The 22,368-nt window shown below is 36.0% G+C and overlaps 3 protein-coding genes across 4 annotated transcripts in view; 1 reads left to right on the top strand and 2 right to left on the bottom strand.

Moving 5' to 3' along the window:
- Nucleotides 1-3,945, bottom strand: part of Tmem131 (Transmembrane protein 131) — a 29,525-nt gene extending 25,580 nt beyond the window's left edge. The window contains exons 1-2 of the mRNA XM_073089632.1: nt 3,638-3,945; nt 2,587-2,624 (exon numbers count right to left, since the gene is read on the bottom strand). Coding sequence (XP_072945733.1) covers nt 2,587-2,624; nt 3,638-3,737 — 138 coding nt within the window. The 5' untranslated portion in view covers nt 3,738-3,945. The remainder of the gene's footprint in view (nt 1-2,586; nt 2,625-3,637) is intronic.
- A 2,631-nt stretch (nt 3,946-6,576) lies between these two features.
- On the top strand, nt 6,577-14,528 carry LOC140754255 (protein cereblon). Of its 2 annotated transcripts, none has more exons than XM_073089220.1 (10): nt 6,577-6,818; nt 6,952-7,052; nt 7,365-7,564; nt 8,096-8,281; nt 8,976-9,080; nt 10,087-10,211; nt 10,753-10,892; nt 11,636-11,738; nt 12,709-12,853; nt 13,275-14,528. In XM_073089220.1, the coding sequence occupies exons 1-10, from the start codon at nt 6,806-6,808 to the stop codon at nt 13,417-13,419; spliced, it is 1,263 nt and encodes a 420-aa protein (XP_072945321.1). In that variant the 5' UTR covers nt 6,577-6,805; the 3' UTR covers nt 13,420-14,528. The 2 variants fall into 2 exon arrangements, with proteins under 2 accessions (XP_072945321.1, XP_072945320.1); XM_073089219.1 differs by having other exon boundaries at nt 10,750-10,892.
- Nucleotides 14,519-21,834, bottom strand: LOC140754257 (vacuolar protein sorting-associated protein 26C). The gene is made up of 10 exons (XM_073089221.1): nt 21,480-21,834; nt 21,012-21,155; nt 20,352-20,591; nt 19,342-19,494; nt 19,076-19,172; nt 18,729-18,854; nt 16,782-18,058; nt 16,572-16,702; nt 14,988-15,145; nt 14,519-14,901 (listed from the first exon to the last, which is right to left on the bottom strand). Exons 1-7 carry the CDS (start codon nt 21,534-21,536, stop codon nt 17,973-17,975), a joined length of 903 nt encoding a protein of 300 aa, XP_072945322.1. The 5' UTR covers nt 21,537-21,834; the 3' UTR covers nt 14,519-14,901; nt 14,988-15,145; nt 16,572-16,702; nt 16,782-17,972.
- Between the last annotated feature and the right edge of the window lie 534 nt (nt 21,835-22,368).

Below are 22,368 nucleotides of genomic sequence, written 5' to 3'. Positions count from 1 at the left end.
TTATTCATTAATCATCATTCATTGTAATTATTATATTACACCACAAATTGTTTAAAAATATTCCCTATAATGCATAATGAACATAATATAATATTATAATTGTATATTATTGTAGTTCATTAAGTTGCAATTGCAGTTCATTAAGTTATAAACCTATATAAATAATAACAAAATTATAACATACTAGTGGTGCCCGCGGCTTCGCCCGCATTTTAAAGATATAATAAGCATATTATATCTTTAAAATCTAAAATCTAATCTAAAATCTAAATCTAAAATCTTATAGAAGTAACATATGATATGATAAGAGATATGATATAAGATCAAATGCATAGTTTCCGATTTTATAAAATGTATATAGACAAATATTCATTTTTATATAAATAGATAGATGATCGACTAACATGGATAAGTAAAGTAACTGTAGGTAAATTATCCACGGCTCCCACGGCATCGGGTACCTTTTGAAGGTTTCCCCCTCGTAAACAAAAAAAAAAAAGGTTAATTATGAAAACATCGAATTTCGATCTTCTGGGTTGAAAGATCGATTCACTGAATCGATCCATTACTGGAGATCGATTAAAATAATCGATTTTTTTCGTTCAAAATATCGATTCTCCGATTAATCGATCTCAGATCGCCATCCGTAGTTCCCGTGGGATTTCCGGGATAAAAACTATCCTATGTCCTTTCTCGGGTCTCAGACTATCTTTGTACAAAATTCCATTCAAATCCGTTCAGTGGTTTAGCCGTGAAGAGACAGACAGACAGAGTTACTTCCACATTTATAATATTAGTAAGGATTAGTTAATAATAATAACCTTTTTTTTCGCTATCCTCGAAAAAATATTGAAAATAGAATCGATTCTTAGGGCCTCGATTTTTGCACTTCGATTCGAATCGATTCAAAAATCGATCTTTTTCGGAAAGAATCGCCACCCCTAATATAATCCCAATAAATCTATATAAACAAATATAATGTTGCAACCGTCTCCGATTGCAAGAATTGATGTTTTTAAACTCATGGTTATTTAGAGAATGCCAAAAGACCCACAAACGTTAGTAGGATCCATTACTGGAGACCGATTAAAAAAATCGTGTTTTTTGGTCAAAAAGATCGATTCTCTGGTTAATAGATCTAAGATCGCTATCTGGGATAAAAACTATCCTATGTCCATTCTAGGGTCTCAGACTATCTTTGTGCAGAATTTTATTAAAATCGGTTCAGTGGTTTAGGCGTGAAGAAAAGACAACCAGACAGACATAGTTACTTTCGTATTTATAATATTAGTAAGGATATCGATTAAAATAATCGACTTTTTGGTCTAAATGATCGATTCTCCGATTAATCTATCTTAGATCGCCATCCCTAGTTCCCGTGGGATTTCCGGGATAAAAACTATCCTATGTCCATTCTCGGGTCTCAGACTATCTTTGTACAAAATTTCATTAAAATCGGTTCAGTGGTTTAGGCGTGAAGAAAAGACAACCAGACAGACAGACAGACAGAGTTACTTTCGGATTTATAATATTAGTAAGGATTTTTAGTGTTACTTTAATCACTAAGCATTATCAAAAACCACAGAAACGATAATAATATTTTCCCATGTGATATAGCTTCTAAAATTAAAAAGCTTACTTAAAATTTTATCATGAATTTTACCAATTTTTTTTGCATATTATCATATTTGATTTGAAAGTTTTTTTAAACAGGAGAATGTTTCTAATAACTTCTAACTCGATATTGCAACAAAATCCACATAAAGTGGTGACATTCCGGACACTAATAGAAGAGATTAAAATAAAGTATCAGCGGAGACGAGAACCATGTATACTATACTTAGTTTTAGGTCATTGACTCTGCATGTGACGTTAATAACCACTGAGGAAGTCCCCGTTAAAATAACTTACATAGTTTGTATTGCACAATAAATGCACAGTATTGGGAATAATTCATTGGTAATATAAACCATATAAATATGCAATTTTGAATTAAAATGTAATTTAATTTTTCACAATGATATGTAAAATAACATAACATGTAATAAGTAAACAGGTAGAATAGATTTATAAAAAATCTATATTAATTCAATATATATATTTTTTGGACTATGTGATCTATGGCACATGAATTAAAAAAAAAATTAAAAAGAAGCAATATTATTAAAGAAGTGTGTTGATTCGATAAAAGTTTCTATGGCGTATAAGATGCAGTTAAAATATTACATGCTAGTATAGTAAATGTCCTACACTTTCCCTTTAACACTGTGCCGCTCAAGTTCACCCCCAGTTTGTATTTATAGATAAATACTAGCAATGTTCCACTTTACAGTGCTTGCACAGCATCCTTTCTATTTTGATCACCTGGGTGACAATTAACCACACATTTATATCAATATTTTAATATAAAATAAACATTGGCCACTGTATTGTTTTTGGAACTTAGCGGACACACTGTCATACGTCTATGAACCATTTTAAGCTAATTAAAATAGCCTGATAATCAAAAACTGTTGCATTGATAATATACATAAGCAAATTTGTACACTACACATAATAGAAGAATTTAAAAAAATGTCAAATTACCTGGAATGTGACTATAAGAGAATCTTGCACTGTGACTCCTGGGGACAAAGAAAAAATATTCATCAATATGGTAAACATTACATGCAAATTTATTAAAACACTACCAGAAAAATTGAATTTTCCTTTTCATGTGGTCATCAATCATCATCATCATCATCAACCCATTACATTAGTGGAACACTGCTGGGCAAGGGTCTCCTCTCCTCCTGCTGTACATGCATTTAGCTATAATTTTAAAGCTACAGTAAATTTTAAGGAGGTAGAAACTTTTGTGGTTCAACTGAAGTCTCTACCGCAACACCTATTTCTGCCAATTAGGTACGACATTACTAGCTGCTTGCATGTCTCTGTGATAGTCAAATGGTTCCTTCTATTACGGAGCTAGCTTGAAATGTTATCAATTGTTATTAAATCATAAACTAAAATAATTGAAAGAAAAGGCTTCTCTACCGAGGGTAACACACTACCAATTAAATACCAATCAAAGCTACTTAGATATGTTTTAAAGTCAACCAAATGTTTCAGAAATATGCCTCGAGCTACAACTTCATTAACAAATTAGTTTACATGAATACATCACACCACCTATAAATATTTATTGGTAGTATGCAGATAAATATCAAGTTATAATTTTTAATTTGAATACAAAATGAAGTTAAATTATGCTATTCTATATATATTCATTCACAATACTAATATGAAAATTAATATATATGGATCACTGAAAAAATGTTGTGCGATGCAGTAGTAGCGGCCTCCCGCATCGCGACGCGTCCTGTTTGCCGCCAACATACACCATTGTCATCTATCCTATTCGAATAACTCCCAAACACATTGCGTATCAATAAAAAGGAAAAATAAACCCGGCACTCATCAAAAATAACATACGTCGCACGCGACTACCGACTACAAACTTACCAAATAAGACTACCCATAGCTTCCTTCTACCCTTGTGACATCGAGTAATTCAAGTATTACCGCCGAGAGAGGTTATAAATACCATCGAAATTAATTATTTAACGATGTTTATTTGTAGTGAAATCGATCTTACCATGGCTCTTCCCCTGGGCTGTCAGTTTACGTTTAGTGTTGAGCGATATATCCAACAATGTCAATATAAATACGTAACACCACAAATTTTTTCTGTACATTTTGCGAGAATCGTTGGTATTCAATCACTGTTTGTTCACATTTCTCATGCACAATTTGATATATTTTATCGAAGTGCAATCTCACATTCACACTTTCAATTCAACTCCTCATACAAGACAAGAAGTGCGTTCGCGTTCGTAAGATGAGATTACGCACTTGATGACTTGAGCTTGACGCTTGACAAACTGACAGGCAGTCATGCACTGAATTACAGATAACTATTGAAAAACTGTTTATAAAGCTCGCATAGGTATGTTTTTAACCGACTGCCAAGGAAGGGTTATGTTTTTCGCGCGTATCTTGTATGTTTGTCTTTCTTTATTTGATCCGATCTAACAAACGGGTGGATGAATTTCAACAGTTAAGGTGTCATTATATTTGTTTCAATGACCCGAGTGTCCTTAGATAGGTGTTAGAAAAAAAAATCAAAATGGCGGATTTTTGGCGCGAAATAGTAACACATTTAAAAAAAAAAGTTAACCGAACCTATCGAGTAGGGTATCAAATGAAAGGAAATTAAACGGAGATTATAAAAACATATTTGTATATATATAAAACAGCAAGGTGACTGACTGACTGACTAACTAAATGACTTTTTCATTTTTCAGAAATCAACGTACAGCCTAAATTAAGGACCTTACAGTGGTGAAATTTTGCACATAGGTTCTCTATATAGCGTGAATAAGTACTAAGAAAGGCCTTTTGGAAATTCTACCCTTAAGAGGGTAAAATAGGGGAAAACAGTTTTTTTGAAATTCTTTAATTTTGAAGCAACTACTATAAAATTTTATATTTGGCTTTCTGGATAAGAACAAGGACGCACTAATTTATCCCCCCCCAAAAAATCAACCCCTTAGAAGGTAAAATAAGGGTTAAAAGTTCATTTGAACAATCGTCAATTTTGAAGCAAACACTGAAATTTTGTATCAGGCTTGTTAGATAAAAATAATGAAATTCTACCTCTAACGAGGTAAAATAATGACGAAAACTTTGATTTAATGAAGTTACATATTTTATAGACCGTAAATGGTGGATTTTTTCGCGAAATAGTAACACGTTTTAAAAAAAGTTAACCAAACCTATCGAGTAGGGTGTCAAAATAACGGAAATTAAGAGGAGATTACACATACATTATACATATTATATATAAAATTCTCGTGTTAGTTACCGTACTCCTCCGAAACGACTTCACCGATTTTCAGTAGGTCTGAGAATCGGTACTATCAATTTTTTTTACCCCTAAGTGATAAGAGTTGTTCACCCTTAACATTGTTTTATTTTTATGGGTACACAACGTTTTCCGGGTCAGCTAGTACATATATACTCGAATATACACATCGAGATGACTGTCTGATTAAATGAGTGAGTTGCTGTGCCAGAGATAAACGCAAAGGAAAACCGCTGAACTTAAGCGTGCTGGAATTTTACACATAGGTTCTTTATATAGCGTAAATGAGCACTACGAGGATAAAATAGGATAATATTGTTTGAACATCTTTTGTTTTTGAAGCCTACTATGCCTACTATGCAACTTTGTATTTGGCTTTCTGGATAAAAATAATGAAATGCCTATTTCACCGCTTTTGGAAATTCTACTTCAACCTTTTTGGTGCAGTCGGGTTTTTGATTTTTTAAATTAATTACTTGTTGTTACTGATTACAATCAATAACGTGATGAATTATGATTTTTAAATTATGATATAGAGAACGTTTATAAGTTGTAAAACCTATCTATAGACTTTATATAAATATTAATAATAACTACAATTCTTTATATGGACGCTAGTTCATAAAATAAATACAAATAACATGCTTTATAAACACACACATATAGTAACGTATATAGGAAACCACAAATATTTATGACTTTGTATAATAAATAAATAATAGTTTAAAAAAACTAAAAAAATACACTTTTTATAGAAAATCCAACTAAAAAATAGAAAATATTTTTTTAAAATTTGAATTAAGAATAGTGTAAGTAAGATAAAAATATTTTTTATTGTAAAAAAAGCGTGGGGTGCATGGTGTCAATAGTTATAAATATTTTATTGATAGATATTGAGTAGAAGGATTATCATTTTGATAATATCTTAAAAAGCACCCCACGCTTTTTTTACAATAAAAAATATTTTTATCTTACTTACACTATTCTTAACTCAAATTTAAAAAAAAAATATTTTCTATTTTTTAGTTGGATTTTCTATAAAAAGTGTATTTTTTTAGTTTTTTTAAACTATTATTTATTTTTCATTTTTTGGTCGATTTTTTTATAAAAGCGTATTTTTTAGTTTTTTTAAACTATTATTTATTTTTCATTTTTTAGTGATTATTTTAGCGATTATTTTAACGATTATTACGTAGCGTATTATCAAGTTTATCTTTCGACTCAGGATCAGCACCTTTGCTTAGCAGTGCAAAAAACCGCTGTTCCTGATTATCCTAGTAAGGATAACGGGTCAGAATGTTTAAAATATTGAATTGTCATCGGTCCTTAATAATAGTATGCCAAATTTCGAGTTAATCCGACGTTTTGAAGGGGGTTAAAATCATGTTCAAAGATTCCGTTACATACAAACATACTAACATACCAACATACATACGTCTCAAGCTAATAAAAGCGTATTAAAAAAAACTGTTTTATAGCGATTGAATTATTTATGTCAATTTAATTTAATGACAATGCAGGCTTGCAATAAAAATAAAAGGTCTCGTAATATTAGTTTTATTATATATCTGTAACATAAGCTAAAAGTAGAGAATCCGTAGCAATTGCCATGAAATCAAAATGATAAAAATGTAATTATACTGTCCTCAGAGTAATACTGTCATTACTGTCACTTGTCAAATTGGATTTGAAGTTTCAGTTATCTTATTATAACATATTTATTTAATTCGAATATGATACAATTATTATGAAATATACTTAAACTAAATTAATAATTAATTTTTAATTTATAACATTGATATTATTATTTCTATTTATTTCTTTATACAATTTTATTTGTGGGGAATTTTAAGGTAAAGCTTCAAAATTTCTCTTCTGAGGGAATTGCTGCGTAGAATTATGGAAGATAATGGTAAGGAATTCTGTTTTGAAAAAATGGTCTTCTAGGAAAGTGCGCTTTGTTTTTGTGTAGTAATTTCTCCGGAGAACTTCTCCGGAGAATATACAATTTCCAGTAATGGTGTGTTTTCATGATTGGGGATCAGTGTCGAGCGACAGCGAAGCGGGCGGCGGCGACGCTGCCATGGAGGGCGACACCGACGAGGAGGAGGAGCAGTTCGACATTTCGCTGCCCGCCGCGCATTCTGTACGATTTTTTTTCACTTACTACCATGGGCAGTGATGGGTAAATCTGAGAGTCCGTAGATCCAATCTTAGGCATGTACTTATCTCTCATTTAAAAATAAATCATTTGAAGAAAAATATCGCGAGTAAATAAATACTGCTGAGAGTTTCTGAGTTCTTTAAAAAAGTGCCTTAAAAGAGTCTTTAAGTTTACTAATATACGCTTGTCTTGCATAAATGGACTATTGCCTAAATCGTAACTGCTCTGACAGAAACCCAAGCCTGGAAATATTTCTGTGGATAAATTTAATAATTATGCTATAAATATTTCCAGTACATGGGGCAAGGGTTGGTGACGATGAGCGGGCGGTCGGTGCTGGAGGCGGGGTGGGAGGGCCGCGTGCCGGTGCTGGCGCGCCACGGCACCGTGTTCCCGGGGGAGACCGTGCCACTGCTCCTCACCAACACACAGGATGCATTGCTACTCTCACAAGCTATTGAAAAAGACAAGCTGTTTGGCTTGTTATGTCCTGAGTAAGTGACTGTATTTATTTTGAACACAGCTATGTGATCACTGACAAATGTAAATACTTTTGTATATTTTAAACAGTATTGACAAAAATATTTTAGTAGTCATGTAATAGTGAAGATTCTTCATTTTCACTAACACTTATCTGAGGCATTCCAACTTAGTCCCCAGGAGTAGCAAGGCATTTGTGCTAACTTCAAGCAGCACTCTTATCGTATCTGGTGTTGATTACAGGTGCTTAGAGATAATAGTCGCTTACTATCTGTTGGACTATATACTCATGTGTTAATTTAAGAGAACATACCCATACTACATGACCCATTTAGGGGAGGAGGTCTTTAAAATATTACGCTGAATCACAGGAGCGGGCAGCAGGAGAGGGTGGGGCCTTAGATTTTTGTCACATAATCGAATTCATTGAGAAAAATCTCGCACTTTTTTAACTGTATTTGAAAAATATTAACAAATATGACAGTAGTATGGGTACATTCCCTAAGATGAATTATGTCAATATGATTGTTAATTATGTTGTGAAGCGAGAGTGGCATGTTAGTGTCGGGGTATGGCGTGCTGTGCGAGGTGTTCGAGGCGGGCGGGCCGGAGCAGCAGCCGGACGCGCTGGGCGACCCCCACCTCGCGCTCTCCTGCAAGGCTCGTGCTGTGCATCGCATCCGATTCGCTGATATGCCCAAGTACAGCGTGCCCATAGACCTTTATGCCAGGTATGACACATCATGTAATGATATAAAAAAGCTAAGACAACACTTAAAAATATTTTTCGTTTTTATTTGATAGCTTGCACATTCAAAAAAATTCAAAATCTTTTATATTGATTATAATAAAACTCCAACCATCAGATGAAAACTGGTTTTATGTTAGATGCCCATTACAAATTAATTAGCATTTATTTTACTGATCAAAGGAAATATTGTAAGGAAACTGATATCTGAGGGTTTTATAAAAAATCAATTTTTAAAAGCAGCTGAAGATTCAATTTACATTTGGTTAGTATGATCGATGATTCTTTTTTTTATTGTTTAACCTAATGATTAAGCAGATGTGCTACCTGATGGAAAGTAGTCAATGCTGCCCATGGGCATTTGCAACACCAGAGGTGTCGCCAATGTATCGCCGGCTTCGAAGGAGAGCTCTTTTTGCACCTTCGTTTGAAGAGCCCCACATCATAACGCTTCGGAAATACCTCAGGAGGAAGCTCATTTCACATCTCTTTCAATCTCTTCCATACTCCTTTTACACGGAAAGAAAATTGTGCTGTCGAGTAATGGGACTGTAACAAGATGACAGCGTCAACCACAGGGGGAGCGTTGACTGTTTGTAATGTAATAGGAGGTGTTTGTGAGCACAGTGGGAGTGTCGAGTGTATATAGAGTGAGAGCAGGTGTTCGTCCCCGGCAGGGTGAAGTACGTGTCGGTGCGCGTGCTGCCGGAGGTGCAGCTGCACGAGCCGCTGCGGCACGCGCGGCTGGCCAGCCTGGACTCGCTGCGCCGCGCGCGCACGCCGTGAGCACACACCGTTCATTCAATAATATAGTCCGCGTCAAACTTCTAGGGCGCTTTGAAGTTCTTGCGCGCATGTGTAGTCATCGAGCCGATGCGGTCGAACACGACTACGAGCATTAGTCCATAGTAACTGTGAGGGCACTCTAACGACGCATGTACCCGTGGGCGAGAGCGAGCAGCGGAGGGTGCCGGGGGGGTCCCGCACTGTCTTCGTCCCGCTCATATCTACAATTTGCTCTTGCGACTACGCGACTATATGCAAGGTGAACTAGAAGTTTGGCGCGGAATCTATTAAGCTGTAAAACTTGCAAATCACATATATAGCGAAAATTTTGAACTTTTGCCTTTTTTTACTATTTAATCAACTTTACTTTACTTTTTCTTTTATTTAAACATATAGTGCAAAACAGTGTAAAAAGTAACTTACTAAGTGTAAAAACATATTGATGTAACATTTGTTCCAGACACTGTTATGCTCAAGAATTATATTACAATAATATTTATTTGTTATTATTATTTTATTGTAGATATGATGATATAATTATGTATCAATTATTTAATTATATTTTTCCTTTTGCAATATTCTCACTTTTTACGCATGTATATATTAATACACACACTCGTTTATTACGGTTTATATATATATTTTTTTTATAATACAAGAGTAGCAGACGAGCATGCAGTCCACCTGATGGTAAGTGGCTACTGCCGCCCATGGACATCTGTAATCAACCCCAGATAGGATTAGATATTCCTACCTGAGGTCGGCCACAGATGTGCCGCTACCCCTGAGGACTAAGCTGGAATGCCTCGGAAAAGTCTTTCTCCCTTACCACACCCTTCAAACCGGAACACAGCAGCGCCTAACACTGCAGTTATTAGGTAGAAATAGGTGTCGCCACGTCGGTGGTGCCGCCGGAGTCGAACCACAAAGGGTTCGACCATCTTCCGATGTCATATGTCATGTCATGTTATATGAGGAATGTCGGTGCTTGCGATGTTGCAGGCTGGACCGGCGGCTGCGCGCGATGGACGCGGCGACGACGCCGTGGCCGCTGTTCGTGTACGACATCTTCGACTACCGCCGCATGCGCGCAGTGCTGCGGGACCACTTCAAGACTCTCATGTTAGGTGACCATTCAAACTCACGTAATTTATGCGATGCTTAGTTTTCTCACATCTGATAATCATGTTTAAAAGTTTCTTTCTCTCAATAATAATAACTTACTTCAATAACAATCTTTACAATAGTAAAGTAAAACAGCTAATACCACAAAACGCATATAATTAAGGTCGACATGCATGGACATCATTCACCATCATCAACCCTTTACTGTCCCACTGCTGGGCATAGGTATCCTCTCATGAGAAGTCCACCGCGCTGGCCTAGTGCGTATTGGTAGACTTCACATACCTTTTTTTATAAATCTGTTAGGTGTGCAGGTTTCCTCACAATGTTTTCCTTCTCCGTTTAGTATGGACAAATATATTGCAGTATACATGTAGACATGGAGAGCCTATTATTGTGACCAGCAAAATCCATGAGTTAATGTACTTGCCTCATTCTATATTCATGGACATTATCAAGAACAAGGAAATTTCTAATTGCTTACATCATGTAAACGTACTCGTACGAGTAGTGATGAGCGCGTGGTGTGCGGTGTGTTAGCAGACAACATGCCGGAGGAGCCGGTGTCGCTGTCGTTCTGGGTGGCGTCCAACCTGACGCTGTCGCCGCGCGAGCGCCTCGCGCTCTTCGTGGTGGACGACGCGCTGCTGAGGCTGCACATGGCCGTGCGGTTCATCGGACGGGTGAGTGCAATGTGTTTATTATGTAGAATATATGAGGTGAATATTTCAAATGGGCCTTCAGGGCCTAATGACAAGGAATAGCAAAAAAATCTGAAAGGAGTTACAAGACCCATTTTGATGAAAACTAAAATTGCATCATTAGTTTCTTAAAATAGCTTTATCCCTAGCCCAGGAATTGTACAAGTTTATTTAATAAAAAAAAATACTATATTATTCCACTACCTGATAGTGTCGCTTCATCATCAAACCGTCCCACTGCTGGGCACAGGTCTACTCTCAAAATGAGAAGGATTAGGCCATAGCACACAGTGCTGGCCAAGTACATATTGGTAAACTTCACATAACTTTGAGAACTTTTTTAAGACATCCCAGATATGCATTTTTCACGATGTTTTCCTTTACCATAAAGCAAGTGATAATTTATTTCCACTTTTCATTAGTTTACTTATCAAAAGTAACATATTCCTTGGGCAAATTATTCCACCCCTGCACGTACATACAAGACAAAAAAGCTTGAAAATCAATATTTCCACATTTAACCTGTACAAACAGGAATTAATTATTAGCTTGCTTTGACAATAAAAATAAAAAACATTGTATAGAAATTTATGCTAAAAATTTAGCCCATTTTTGTATACAAATTTAGCCCAAAGCTTGTAGCTGACAGTTAATTACATTAGGCCATTGAAACAGCTACCAACCGAGGCAAGTACTATTGCGGGTGTAATACCGTGTTGTTGCAGCGCTCGGTGCTGTGCTGCTCGTCGTGCAACGGCGAGATCGCGCGGCGCGAGCACGTGGTGCCCATGTCCAGCGAGGGCGTGCACTCCAACTACACTAACATCGGTACCATGTCACACACCTTCAATTATAAACGCTTTCTACACTCGCAGCCCCACACTGGGATTCCCTGTGTCGTGGGTGACATGGACGCACACGCAGACGAATACATAAACACCCAGACCCACAAACAGAAATTTAAATTCGTCGTTTAGATATCTGTCTGACCGGAGATCGAACCCGGGATCCTCAGCGCGTCAGACCGGTACGGTGACCGCTCCGCCATGCGGGTCGTCGAATGCCTACACTTGTTGGATTTACTAGATTTTATATATTGCGGGTGCCGTAGACATACAAACCATATACACAAACACCAAGACCACCATTCACACACCAAGACTCTGTAGTGTATGAGAAGTAATATGAAGGTTCTGTCGTCTCACGTGTACACGCCGCAAACAATTTTATGGTGTGATCGGGGCATGGTCCCCTCCTCACTCTGCTGGAAACTATAGTGTAAGATGGATGTGCATATGGTGTGGTACGGTGGTGTGGTCTATACCATAATAGATGGTGTACTGTTTGTGTTTCACCTTATGTTAAAGTATCGGCTCACTGTTGTACGCACGGTACGCACATCCATCTCTTACACCATAGTTTCATAGCTAGTATTATACCAAAACTATTGCGGAAGTGTATTCATTGATTTAAAGTTTTGCAATCATAGTCATGCATACAAGACAAATACATACATAATTATACCTTCAGTTTGATATTTCAACATCATGATTAGTTTAATTTGATTTTTCTTTAATAAAAAAATATTTTATACCCATAACGCATGGTGCATTTTATATAATATCAATATAATAATTAATAATTCTTTAGTTGCATAGAATAAGGTTAACAACAGGTCCTTAAGCTACACATCTTCTCCCATTCTGCCATGTCGGCGTGCAAATTTTATAAAATTAGCACGCCTACACTACTAGTTCTGTTAATTGTGATTTTTCATGAAGTTGCGTTTATTCCCCAGGTGGGTATATGCACGACATCGTGACGGTTTCGCGCGCGTACAACGTGGGGCTGACGGGCGCGGCGTCGGCCGAGTTCTCCTGGTTCCCCGGATACACCTGGACCGTGGCCAACTGCGCCGCCTGCGGCTCGCACATCGGCTGGAGGTACCCGAGCGCTGGTTGATTTCAACATTGTAGATTTAAGACATTATGACTTGAGTTATCGCTGTTCCTTTGCTGTATTTTTTGGTAGAACTTGTCATGGTTACTTTTTTTTACACACAGCAGCGCTTAATACTGCCGTTACTAGACAAAAATAGACAGATGGTTCTACCACCTTTAAAATTATATTTGGTTCTATTTAGGAGACACCACCGGTATACCTTTATTTTGTCTTACAATAGCAAGATTAAATGTTATCGTACTTTGGTTCGAACTGTGGGATTAGAAAGTAATACAAAATGTTTAATTTTTATCCCCAACTTCAGGCTATTACAGATGTTCATAAAATCAATGTCAGCCGGTCACCACCAAGTGGATGGCATGTTCGTTTGCTACTACTAAAACACTACCCATGCATCGTCAGGTTCGACGCGGAGAAGCGCAACCTGCGTCCGCAGCAGTTCTTCGGTCTGTGCCGCAACTACGTGTCCCCGCTCGTGGAGGGCGCGCGCTCCGGCCGCGCGCGACACCGCCGCAGCCCCGCTGACGACGACGAAGACGACGTGTAGATATCGACCCGACATCTAGTGCGCGATGTCCGGCCACCGGAGATGTGGGAGGTTTAACTGAGCTACATCATCATCATCAACAGAAATTCGACAAAACCTAATATAATAAGCTTTATTCGCTCTCACATCTCCAGTGAAACCCTTTGGACCGACATCTGTGTGTCTACCCTTGAGCTTCATGATCTTACAATGAAAATCCTCTAAAATTATCATCAATTGGTCAGAGCTTTTAAAAAAATGCAACAGTTGCAACAAAATGAGGAACGCATTTACGTTTTCTTGTTTTACAATGAAAACTTAATTGACATATTTTTATACATATGTAGATTTTAGAAAATTATTCGAATTTTTAAATTTATACCATTCATTTCGAGACAAATCAAATCGAAGCAACCATAATACCTAATGGGTAAATTTAAATATATTCTTACTTTCTTGTTATTGATTTTGTTGTACCTTCCTAGTCAAAATTGCATGACAAACCATTAAAAACTGTTTGAATCATTAATGTAACAAATACTGCTATACTTTTAAAAAACTAATAAATCATTTGTGTCTTTACATTTAGATGTTATAAAATGACTATGTAAATATTAATTTTGTTTGATATTATCTCATAAAAGTATAGAACAATAAATTTAATGTGTGGTAAACAATGTTTCATTGTTTTTCATAACTATTCTCTGTCCACTATATTATATAATAAAGATTCTTGATCAAGTTGCGGTTTGGAAGTTATACAACCTTAATCAATTTGGTACTATAAGGTAATCCAAGTTATCTTGTATCCACAATACAAACGATGGGAATTGTTTTGAAGTACAATAACTTATATGCAGCTGTGAAACAATGGAATAAGTAAAACATTTTTCATAAATCAATCCTTTAAGTGCAAATGCAGATTACAGTACAGTTGAATTGTCAATCTGTTGAATAAAATAATAGTATAATGGATGAAGTATGGTTAAATAGTGATATTACGCAAGTTGCATCTTGCTTACTTCAGTAATAACTAATTACTGAATTATTTTTAAGAAACTATGGAAATACGACAAGAATGTAATTGTATAAAATATAGCAATAAATAAAACAATCCCTCTTTATTATTACATGTGCATTATTTTATTTCACCAATTATATTATTTTTACTATAAACCTACAACAATAGTATAGTGCAGTGCAGGAAGTATATCTTCTGGGATACGAAAATCATCAAAATAAATTAATCATACTTTACTATATTTGCAAAGATAATTTAGAGTTACGTTAACCAGAAATGCGCATAAAAGCCACATACTGTAAAATAGTTTACATATTCAGTTGCAAACACATCAAATTAAACATTTAAAATGATCAGCCAGCACTTTATGATGTCTACTCAAGTGTAGCCTTGAAAGTAATGTTGGCCTGATACAGGACGGAGCTCACAGGACAATGTCTGAAGTGGTGGTTTCTTTGCTAATGGGTTCTTAGTTCGTTTACCTGAAATAAATTGTTGTTTACTTAAATATACAACATAGAAATCCAATTACTTCAGAGAAACCACGATCAGACATTCTATAAATTACCAGAAGTTTCTTTTTTGGCACTGCTTGGTGGTCTGCCCAAGTCTCTCATGAGGATGGTCCGCAGCGTGGTGCGCGGCAAGCCGAGCGCCCGGGCGCGCGCGCGCGTCGACAGAGACGGCGCGCCCTTCACGGAGGCTAGCACTGCCGCTGCACCAGCTCTGTTGAACGATAATTATTTAATTGGTTATATATTACTTTACATTTTGTGACATAATAATTTTACATGAAACATACATTTTGTATCTACACAATTAATATTTCAAACTTTTTCAATTTTTATATCTAACTACTTTCATATAACATTATCTTTTATTCTGTGATAGTTAATGAAAAAAATCAAATCCTAATTAATCTTGGTGGACTTTAGTATTTATAGAAAATATGATGGGCCTAAAACTATTTGCTTTAATTATAGATAAGTATTGGTTTAATGCAGTGTTTTTTCAATCTTTTTGTATACGCAACCCTTTTACAGGATGAAAAATTCTCACGACCCCTTAAGACATAGACAGATAGAAATGTAGTAATTTAAATGTTTATGTTTATCTATCTACAAATGGAAAGAAATAGTCTCTGCCTCCCTATACAGAAAAAAGGCGTGATTTATATTTGTGTATGTATGATACCTATCTATCAATTATTATTTTTGACATGCAAGGTCGTTGAGAAAGCTTTAAAAGTATGTAGCTACGAGAAAACTTGGTAGCAAGAGTTCTAGAACTGAGAGTTGAACTGTTGATGTTCTTACAAGATAATAAATCAGAATATGCTAATAATTTATCCAACCCTGTTCAGTACTTAAAGCTAGCATTTTTGGCAGGTTTTTTTAGCCATCTTAACAATTTAAATAAGAGCCTCCAAGGGAGAGAAGAAAATATTTAAATAGTTAAACATAAAGTGAAAGCATTTCATTTAAATTAAGATTCGTTTTTCATCGTCTTCTCTGTACAAATACATTTAAGTATTTTCCATGTGTCCAGAAGACTGTTGATGATTATGGAAAAACCAATCACCTGTAGTAAGGGCTCACATTCCTTCTATAATACAGAGCTTACAGACTTTTGGCCCCTTTCTTGGATAGGCAATAGAATTGGCAGATTCCACTACAAATCTGAAGAAAAAACTTGTAGAGTTAGCAACTGATGGTGTGCTTAAAATGGAATATCATTCGCGAAGTGTTGATGTGTTTTTGATGAAAAGAAAACAAGAATATCCAGAGCTGGCAAAGGAAGCTCTAAATTTATTAGTGCCATTTGCCACTTCATACTTGTACGAACTAACGTTATCCTTAATCGTAGAAATTAAACTTAAAAAGAGAAATAGACTACTAATAGAAAATGATTTAATAATTATCATTTCTAATAAAGCACCACGCTTTCACAATTAAAAAAAAACAAGCACATCCTTTTCACTTATATTGTATTTTTATTTGTAGTGTAGAACCTTGTCATTTTTCTTTTACCGTTGGTCATCTGAGTCTGGCATAGTGACCCCCCTGGGTGCCACGACCCACAGGTTGAAAAACACTGCTTTAATGCATATTATTAAATCTATTAAAGTTTTAAGAGAGTTAGTTGTTCTTACCGCTTGATAGGCCTGCCAGGGCGGGGAGCATCATGGACGCTCCCAGTAGAGAATAACTTGCGTTCCCAAACGAGTAAAGTGTTTTTTAAAGGAGGCTCACGTCCAAAACGCTCACGAAAATCTTGTTTAATCTGCAAGTAGACAAGTAATTTGAAGATTAAGTATATAATATTATTTTATAATACATAGATAAAACAATATTTGATATACCCGGCTGATGCTGCATTTCGTATTCTTCCTCTCATGCACCCACACGGCGGCGACAACTCTCTCTTCTACGCTGAAGTTTGATGTATCTACTGGACCTTTTTTAATTTTCTTACAAGGTACTGCCTTCTTTGTGGTCGTTTCTGCTAACTCACTAGGTGGTATTCGAGATTCTGAAGCTTGTGGAACATCATTGTTCTGTTGGACACCGCTTCCATAGTCTGAGTGGGTTTGGTTGTTCGGAACGAAAGATTTTTCATGATCAAAATTACCGTAGCGCTGATACTCATTATGACTATTATGGTGTAAAAACGATTCGTGAGGAAAATGATACATTTAACTTACTATTTACAATATTCGTTCAATGTTATCAAAATACAAAAACATTTTTTTTTATTTGTTTTGACTTTTTCAACGTACTGTCAATGTCAAGTGTCAACTTATTATTTCCGCACTTTTGCTGGTCAGTAAACCAAAATCGGTGAAAACAAATACTCGATTAACGATTCCATAGAAATAGGAATCGTAAAACCCAATTGTGATTCTTAGTTTTAGTGCTGCCAACACAGAAATTGTAAAACAGAAAGTCCACTTTCTGGTCAGTAAACCAAAATCGGTGAAAACCAATACTCGATTAACGATTCCATAGAAATAGGAATCGTAAAACCCAATTGTGATTCGTAGTTTTAGTGCTGCCAACACAGAAATTGTAAAACAGAAAGTCCACTTACTAAAACAATTTAGTATCAAACAAAACTTTTATTTCATTTTAATACACAAACCTAATGTAATTTCGCAACATGATTTCAGTTTTCTGCATTGAGGAACATCAGGGGGGTATACTAGGTTGCTATACTCAAAGAGTACAGTAACCGACTATACATTTTGATCGTAAGTATCCGTTACATAGTAAAATGTCTCAATTTTGCGATAATTTTAGTCTAAAATCATATGAAATTAGTGATACTAAAAATGTGTGTAAATATTTTAAGAAATAAAACATTATGATGAGTAAATATTTTTTAATGTTCATCATAGATGTTAATTTACGAATAACAAAATATATTAAAGATTAATAACTTAATAATATTTTTTTAAACCTGATATGGAGTCGCATTCCTCTTATTGTTTCAGACTTAAACATAGCAATTAATTTTAATGGCTTATATTTTTTATGTTTTTACATTTCGATTGCTATCTACTTCTCAACAAGAGTATGGGGAAGTTTTCCGTCACCAAGTAGTCATCTTCAAATATTATCGCGATGTTCAATTCAAATTCTGTAAAAAGAAACAAAATATTAGTGCGTTTTACCTGCGACTCCACTCACGCATATTCCTACTATACTATAAAAGAGGGTGCAGCTTCGCCAAGTAGAGTCCGAGTCAAATTACTAGTCCCCTCCGAATATAGAAACCAGTCACGTCGCAATAGCAAATTGTAGATATTAGCGGGACTAAGACAACGCGGGACTTTAATGTATTAAGTATAGACTGAGTGTCTTTGAGTAAGAACAGTATGCACAGGTCAGGACCCCTGGCTATGGGCTGCTAGGGTTCACAGATGGACTACGCGAACTAGATCTCCGATTTCCTGCTCCTAAGCGAACTAGTGAAAAAATGGCGGTAACTGAATGAATGTCGTCATATTTTATGAATATTTTATATGAATCAATAGGTATATCCTGTTTTTAGCACACAAACATTTTAATTCATGCATTCCTTAATCTTGTCACATAATATAAAAAATTCAAATCGATTCAATAAAGGCAGATTTTTCGCTTTTTTAGTTCATATGTTCTTCAGTTCCCAAATCCCAATCGGTCGGCAAGCAACTGGGAGCAAACGAACTAAAAGAGCGAACTAGTTCGTTACGGAGTCGCGAACTAGATCGAGCGATCCCACTCGTGACCTATTACGCCCAAGGCCAATGGCAACGGTCCATGCGTACCGATCTTGAAGTTGCCGGTGGCAGTGGTGGGGCAGGTGAAGAGGCGCGGCAGCACCATGCGCAGCGGCACGTCCCGCGCGCGCAGCACGTCGCCCGACCCCACCTGGATGTTCTGGATCTCCGTCGCTGGAGGCAACCACACCAACAGTATAATATAATAGACTTGTTTATTCATCTGAAACTTAGCTTTGTGATAATAAAGAAAATATATTGTTATATGTTACATACTGGTAGTTACAAAGTAACGTTAGTCTTAAAGGAAAGACCGTTATATAAAATATGACAGTACAATAAAACATTAGTTTCGCAAGTAGAATAAAAATTTGAAATATAATTAATTTGTTTACCATCTCGGGAGTATCCCTCCGCGCAGCCACACGTCTCCACGCGCACCAGTTGCAGCTCTATTGACTTGACGGGCACCTGTGACTCTTCCACGCGTATCTGTAACTCAAAGTAAATTTTGTGTTTCATAATTCCAAAATCAGTAAAAATTTAAATTTAATTAGTGAAAGATGGATGACTGTCTAAAGTGGAAGACAGCACCAAGATCATTCCTGCTTGGAGGCAATAAAGTTAGATTATTTAAGGATACCAATGAGTAGCGTCTCACCTTCCCGGTGAGCGGCTTGTCGAGCGCGCAGACGGTGGAGTCGATCTCCGCGTAGATCTGGAAGTGCGGCATGTGCGCGCGCCCGCCGCCGCCCGCGCGCACGCTGCCCGGCGTCACCTCGCACCGCACCGGCTTGGCCGGCGCCGCCTCTTGCTGGGAGCACACGCAATTAACACAATCCTTACTAATATTATAAATCCGAACGTAACTTTGTCTGTCTGTCTGGTTGTCTCTTCTTCACGCCTAAACAACTGAACCGATTTTAATGAAATTTTGTACAAAGATAGTCTAAAACGCGAGAAAGGACATAGGATAGTTTTTATCCCGGAAATCCCACGGGAACTAGGGATGGCGATCTAAGATAGATTAATCGGAGAATCGATTTTTTGGACCTAAAAGTCGATTATTTTAATGGATATTAGTAAGGATTGAATCGTAAACATATAGTGCATTTGATCAAGTGATGATCTTTAGCAAAGTTGTTGTCTAAGAGCCCACGAAGGTTTGGGAGTTGGTAAGACCAATTTTCGACAGATGGCGCCACTGTCATTCCAATGAAGGTACAAATTTTGTGTTTTATGTATGGCATATTATTTCTTTAAAATGCAGGTGAAGCCGCGCGCACCACTAGTATTCTAATATGAATTCATCCATTTTAAAACGAGAAAACATGACATGTCGGGTCAATTAGACATATGTCTAGGATAATAATCGTCAAAGCATAGCTCTCGCACTGCTGCTGGTCATGGATCTCCTCTCAGAGTGAGAATGAGATCTATAATGCACTATGCTGTCCAAGTGCAAACTGATGAATTTAATGCAATTTTAAAAATTTACTTTTTTAAGGACACATGAAAAGAAATATAAATTAATGAATATTCAATTGACTATTTAAGACAATCAGTTTTAAAGGCATTTAGAATAATAGCTTTAAACATAACATTGCACCTTTAAAGTGAGTAAGAACTTTTTTAGGAAACAATTTATTTGTTTAATAAATTGATAGATACCTGTTGTAATTGTACAAAGAACTGGCAAGAGGTGTTGAGTGGCTTGTTGAGGAAGGACCGTCTCATGCTGCACTTGAGGTTGTACATCACATTCACAAACACCCCGTGGTAGGTCTCCAGCAGACCAGGGCCTGTCGTGGAACGAGATCTGAGAGGCAGCTCAAAAGGAATCTCCGTCGTACCAACTGGTATCTTGCCTGCCGGGACCAATTCTATTGTCGTGTGGACTAGGGTGATAGGCTAAAAATTAGACATACATTGTTAAAATAAATAATCATGGATTTCACCAACATTTATAAATAAAGCATTGTGGATCTCTTTATAAACTTAAAAGAAACCTTTATAAATACTAATCTTTTTATTGAACAAACTTCCTATAACCATACGTACCAATAAAACAAATTAAATATAAAATGATTTTGATAAGCATAATACAGGTTATAATAATATTGAACTTGACTTCAAAAAATAATAGAAAGACATAATTTCTGTGGCAAATTTTGCAATTCATCTAAAGATGACACTATAAGAGTTTTAGCGACAGTTTTAGTAACACAATTTTAGACTAATATTATTGTGGAATTGAGGCTATATGTGGTTTTAATTTGGCATATATTCCTTACAACCTTGGAACTGAGACTATTGACATTAACAACACACCTTAATACTATTGGAGAAGGCCTCGAATATGCCGACATTCTTGGTGCTGAGCTGCAGGTTGACCACGCCCTCCATCACCAGCACCAGCCCGTCGTGCCGCACATCGCTGGTGCTCTCCACCACAACCACACCAGCTATTATTTCCTATTACAAGTTTTTATTGTTAAAAAAACCGTTAATATTACATTCTCATTTGTTCTTGTTATTCATTGACATTAAAAGTACTTCTCAAATTTATAAAAGTGCACAGGGTAAACATATTACTAGTTCTTTCACTAGAAACATGACAAACTCATAGAATTTATGTTAACAATCGTTTTTGACAATGTTTTGTTACAGTTCCAGGTTAATTAGTCATTTGAAGATTCTGAAGTAACCTCCAACAAGAACTACTTTACAAGTAGGTTGAAGGATCTGGAAGAAACATGGTAGGGTGAGAAAACTATAGAACAATACATTGACACTCACCCCTTCATGATAAACTTTATTGACCCGCTTAAGGTTGATCGTGAGACTCGTGGTCATTTTAAAAAATAACTGAACGCTTATTAATAATTGAATTGACTGAAATAACTTATATTATAAACACTGCACGAAACATTCCAAATTATAAGAACCACCAAGTTAACATTTATTAATTAGAATAACCAAGGTAAATAGATGAATCTTTTAGAATAATAATGTTTTTTGAATGGAATGTATTTAGCACTTATTAATAATGAATATTAGTAGTCGAAAATACTTTATTGTTTATTTTTATCTATTTAATTAATTATCACCAAAAGTTCAAAACAAATGAAGTCTGTCTTGAAAGTTAAATGACACTGACCGACATTGACTGTCGGCCAATGACATCTGTCAGCTGAGAATCAACCCCTGATCCATGGAACAGAAAAAACAAGTTATCCGACGATCCGAAAACTGCCCAAGGCCGGTACTACAGTCGATAGTTGTATAATCCGAGTGATTTTTCACATGTCGAATACAGTTCTGTTTATACGATTACCCTTATAAAAATAGCATTTTGACTCCATATTAAAATAATTTTATTATTCATAATAAAAACGATCGTCTGTAAATATACGACCTTACTTTGATTGTTTCATAATTTTAGAAGAAATATTTTTACTGCCAGGCTATAATAGCTTATTTAAAAATATATGTGTATATCAAGTTAAAATAATACCTTCTCGTGAACCTACTCTTTGCTCGTAAACTATCCGATCTACCTTATTAATCTGTGGATTTTATGATTTACGGCCGGAACAACAATTTTCAGTAAAGATTGTTTAATAAAGTAGGTATAATAACAATGAAGTTGGGAATATTCAGACACAAAAAAATATTATTAATATTT

This window comes from Epargyreus clarus, unplaced genomic scaffold (genome assembly GCF_041222505.1).
Source record: "Epargyreus clarus isolate Ecla_fem2 unplaced genomic scaffold, WU_Ecla_fem_2.2 ptg000029l, whole genome shotgun sequence".
NCBI lineage: Eukaryota > Metazoa > Arthropoda > Insecta > Lepidoptera > Hesperiidae > Epargyreus > Epargyreus clarus.
This window is presented reverse-complemented; position numbering and strand designations above follow the sequence as displayed.